Source organism: Dendrobium catenatum, unplaced genomic scaffold (genome assembly GCF_001605985.2).
Source record: "Dendrobium catenatum unplaced genomic scaffold, ASM160598v2 fragScaff_scaffold_1116, whole genome shotgun sequence".
Classification (NCBI taxonomy): Eukaryota; Viridiplantae; Streptophyta; class Magnoliopsida; order Asparagales; family Orchidaceae; genus Dendrobium; species Dendrobium catenatum.
In genome coordinates this window covers 379,691-384,270 of record NW_021319578.1, presented here as the reverse complement: position 1 = coordinate 384,270, position 4,580 = coordinate 379,691, and the positions used below count along the sequence as shown (strand labels likewise).

General features: G+C 44.0%; 1 protein-coding gene across 1 annotated transcript; it reads right to left on the bottom strand.

The window, feature by feature from the left end:
* Nucleotides 1-2,602: 2,602 nt before the first annotated feature.
* Nucleotides 2,603-4,360, bottom strand: LOC110116723 (E3 ubiquitin-protein ligase ATL31-like). Its single transcript, XM_020850423.2, has one exon. It carries the CDS (start codon nt 4,009-4,011, stop codon nt 2,818-2,820), a length of 1,194 nt encoding a protein of 397 aa, XP_020706082.1. The 5' UTR covers nt 4,012-4,360; the 3' UTR covers nt 2,603-2,817.
* Nucleotides 4,361-4,580: the final 220 nt, after the last annotated feature.

Below are 4,580 nucleotides of genomic sequence, written 5' to 3'. Positions count from 1 at the left end.
TGAATTAAGAAATATCCAGACTATACAGTTGCTTCTAATGTGAGTATATTATCCCCACAGCTAATCCGAATCTTCTCATTTAAACGACCAAATAGAAATACATGAATAAAGTTAAACCGGACCTGTTATTTTTTCAGGTTTAGGGCATCTACAACCAAACATCATTTACCTGTTTGTAATTCCTGCCATATTTCACCCGAACGACAAATCAAAATATATTTTTGCTTTTTAACTCGTTTGTAAACAGTGCGACGTCAATACTGACACCATACTATTAACAAAAACCTTTTTTTTTTAGAAATGTAGTTTTTTATTGGAGATGAGAAAGAATATACAAAGAATTTTTTTTTTAATGTTAAAAATGGAGTTTGATTATATTAGTAGATAAATACATATGTTATAAATAATAGATGTGCTGTCATATAACCATTTGTTACATTGTCTAATGGTTATATGCCAGCACATCTATTATTTATTACATATGTATTTATCTACTAATAGATTAGAGATAAATTATTATTTTGAGGTTTGCCATCAAAGATGACAGAGTGAGGCCTAAGAATCGAAAAGAGAACCACTTGGTTGCAAAAGCGAAACTTTTTTTTTTCGAGATATTTAGGCCAATTAAGGCTTTGTTTGTGACGATTTTCTTACTGCTTCGAAAAGTAGCTTTTTAGTACAAACATTTTAATTTTTGTACTAGAAAGCAGATTTAAAAAGCAATTAAAAAACCGTCCCAAACTGACCCTAAGGCAAACACATACACACACATCACATACACAAAAGCTCGTACCTAAGACCTCTTAGTTGGCAGTCTAAGCTCTAACCAACACGTCAAAATGAGTTGTGTAAAAGCAGCAACTTATGATAGGGAGTTCATCATTGCCCCTGCCAACCTAGCAAAATCTATACCCTAAACTTAAGAAAAGGCAACGCAAATCGGACAATCAATCGAAATATATAAACAAACATAGCAAACATCATCAACTAACTTGATGTATCACAACAAAAGGCATCAGAAAAAAGATGAGCATATTAAGCTTTTGTTTGGGACGGCTTTGTTATTGCTTTGCAAAGTTACTTTTTAGTACAAAAATCTATTGAAAACACCTGTCCCAAATGAAGCCTAAAACTACCATCCAGCATTTCCTAAATGATTAGCAGACAGCTAAATTTTGTTTTATAATGGAATCTGGAGACTACGAAGAGAAAGCCTAAGAGTTGATAAGGTGAACTATCGACTCAGGGTTTTTTTTTTTTAAGGAATATTTAGGCTAATTAAAATAAATTTATGCATACATCACATACATAAAATTCGAATTCAAAATCTTTTAGTTGATGGTCGAAGCTCCCAAACATTAACATGCCAAGATGAGTTTTGTGACTTGGGCTTGTTAGTTAATAATCAAAGCCTACTACTTATCATCCTGAGGTAAAATAACAAACTAAATTGTCTAGCTGACGATTAAAAAATTAATTTGAATTTATAATTTGATAAAATTCCAAGATTTTAAATTCAACAATATAAAAAAAATAGTTAAAAAGGTTTACGAAATGATAAAAACTATAAATTTTTTAATCGGGCAGCAACTACTTCCCCAGTTCGGCAGTAATTTCACCGCGATCATACTTCGGATAAGCAGCCGTCTACTGTAAAATATCAAGCTCGCCTGCTTTTTCTTTTCACAGAACACTCAATTCTTTTTCATAGAAACTCATTTTGAGGTTAGAAATAGAATTTTTGGTTGGCGATAGCGGTCTAATCAAGTTAAGCCGACTTGCGAGTCGATTCGGACTAGACTCGTTAACAGGCTCGATGAGTTGAGCTTATTGTGCATGTTAGTCGAGCTCAAACACAATTTCATGCTCGATGGCTTATCGAGCTCGAGCTCGAACAAACCTTCTCTCAACTCGTGATCTCGTTGAGCAGCTCGAGGAGGTGACCTTTCGGAGGGAAAACAAAATCTTGGGACGATGCGGGTGGGAAAACGAATCGAAGCCCGTGTATGAAAATGAAATCTCAACGACGGGGCTCGGGATGACAGTGGATGCGACGACGGAGCTCGCGTGATGCTTGCTTGCTCGACGATGGAACTTGGGACGATCGAGCTCGCGTGCTGCTAGACTGCATTGGACTTAGCTTGACAACGGACTCGGGGTAGAGCTCGATGAGCAACTCAATGTTAGATGAGTCGAGCTCAAGCTAGTCTTTTGAGCTCGAGCTAGTCTTTTGAGCTCCACTCAAATTTGAGCTCGATATTTAACAATCGAACTTGACTCAAACACCCCTTACTTGAGCTAGACCAACTCTTTTTGCACCCCTAGTTGAAGATGTCCTTAAATTAGGGATTTCAATGATATGAACGCATGAATGCTTGATCATCGCTAATAATACAATTCTGACAGCCCAGCACTAATTAATTCGATCATTTATGAAGTTAAAGTCCGGTACGTCACCTATGGGTCCCACATCAATAACTGCTAACTCATCAAGCTCGTAATGACTTCTATGCCCTTCGGTATTAATCCCACTCGCATTATTCGGCAACGCCTAAAGACTAGAGGCCTCAACTTCAATAATTTCATATCCACGTGTCAACAATTAAAGTCATACAAAGCGTCTCCAAAATAAATAAACGCAAAGTTGTGGACGTAATTAAAAAAATATTCCATGTACAAATTGGCCTTCTCTGTCAAGGGCTGCTGAAGCGGGTGGCCTACGACCGCTAAAATTTTGTATTATTCTATTCTAATAATTGACATTAAATAAATAAATAAAAGAGGGAAATAAAGAAAAATTACAGAACGCAAGCGTGCTTAAACCCGGTTCAATGCGGCGGTCGACGACTCCGAATCATCAGGATTCTTCTTGGAAAAACCGGCGGCGGCGGCGAACTTCCCCCTCATCGATCCTTCCTTCACCGACCCTTCCTTCACCGACCCTTCGTCCCCTCTCTTCCAGTTCCCCCACGCCGGAATCTTCGCCGATAGCGACCGCACCAAGAAAGAAGGCCAGCGATCCGACCGCCCAAGGCGCGCAGTCCTCCCGCGGCGGCTGCTATCATCCCCGATTACCCTCGAACCCGGTCTCCTCGAGCTACCCTCGCCTCCTCGAGTTACCGCTAAGCTCCTCTGCCGTTGCAGCATCCCGGCTGCTATTATATCCTTCCGAACGTTCTCCGGCAGCCGCAGCGTGTACCGATCCAAACCCTCCCCCTGCTGCGTTATCGAGTGCCCTGTTGAGTGCGATCGCAGAAGAGTCCTCTGCCTCCTCGAACCGTTCCTCCTCACCCTGCTCGCGATCCGCGCGAGCTCCTTTATCTCTTGTTTCCTTACACCTTCATCTACAGTGATTACCACCTGATCCGCCGGCGTCGGATCCGGTGCCGGGGCGGATTCCGCCGCTGCCTGCACAGCCGGGGCATCGGTGGCCCCTTCGATGGAAGTTTCATCGGTGGAGACGGCGGTGTAATCAGTGCGGCAAACAGGGCAGGTGACGTGAGAGGCGAGCCAGGCGTCGATGCACTCCTGATGGAAAACGTGGTCGCATTTGGGGAGAAGACGGATTGTATCTTCGTCCTCGAATTCGTTGAGGCAGATGGCGCACTCAAGCGCGCCCTTGCCGATCTTGTGCTCCTTCACCTCGGAGTATACGAGGGTGGGGAAAGTTTCGAGAACCGCTGGATCTAGCCCGCGCTGCCTCCTGGAACGGGCGCCGATGGCTGCAGCAGCGGATGCGGCGAGGGAATCCATCCGGTCGCCGCCGCACTGGCGGATGTAGATGGAGAAGAAGCCGAGGAAGAAGAAGGCGCTGATGAGGACGACGATGATGACGGCCATGGATGGATTGAACTTCGCGGATGTGAAGTAATTCGGATTGATGCTGTTGTCTCCATTCGGCGGCGATTGGGCTTGGACGCCGGCGGCGGCGAAGAGACAGAGCATGATCACTGAAACGCCGAAGGCGGCATGAAGGCCGGCGATTGGACGGAGATGGAGCTTCGTGGCCATGGTGGAGAGCTTAATTGCTCTTGCGATATAGCAAACGGAGAAGTTGAGAGATGCAAACAAGGCAAAGGGAAGCTGAGAGATATAAGTCGTAGTGGCTAAGCTGGTTCAGCTCACCGCCCCGTGGGAATAGGCACGTGCGAGTCGCGGTGAGATGGGACTGTTTTTTCTTGTCTAATGGAAATATCGAGCCGTTTGACTGCGGCCAGCGATGTGGAGTGATGAACACGACCAGTTCTAGAAGCAGTGACTTGACCTGTAGGTGACTGTAACGCGAAAGAGAAGCCGGCTGAGCGACGGCGGCTGCTTTACTGACTCAGCCTTCGGCAGCCGGCAGGTGAGCTTGATATTTTACAATAGACGGCAGCTTATCCTAAGCATGTTCGCGGTGAAATTACTGCCGAATTGGGGAAGGTATTTGCTGCTCGATATTTTTTTTTTTTTTTTTGAGACGGGTAAATATTGTTCATAGGTAAAATTTCGGTCGACCTAGCGGTCAACTCACATCAATTTATTCGAGCCGACGGTTAAGGCTTACACTGTCGTCCAGGAGATTTGAACCAGGCACTTGA

What these genes read in the sequence shown, in the direction of transcription:
- LOC110116723 (XM_020850423.2), bottom strand. Translation starts at nt 4,011, where the DNA reads ATGGCCACGAAGCTCCATCTCCGTCCAATCGCCGGCCTTCATGCCGCC.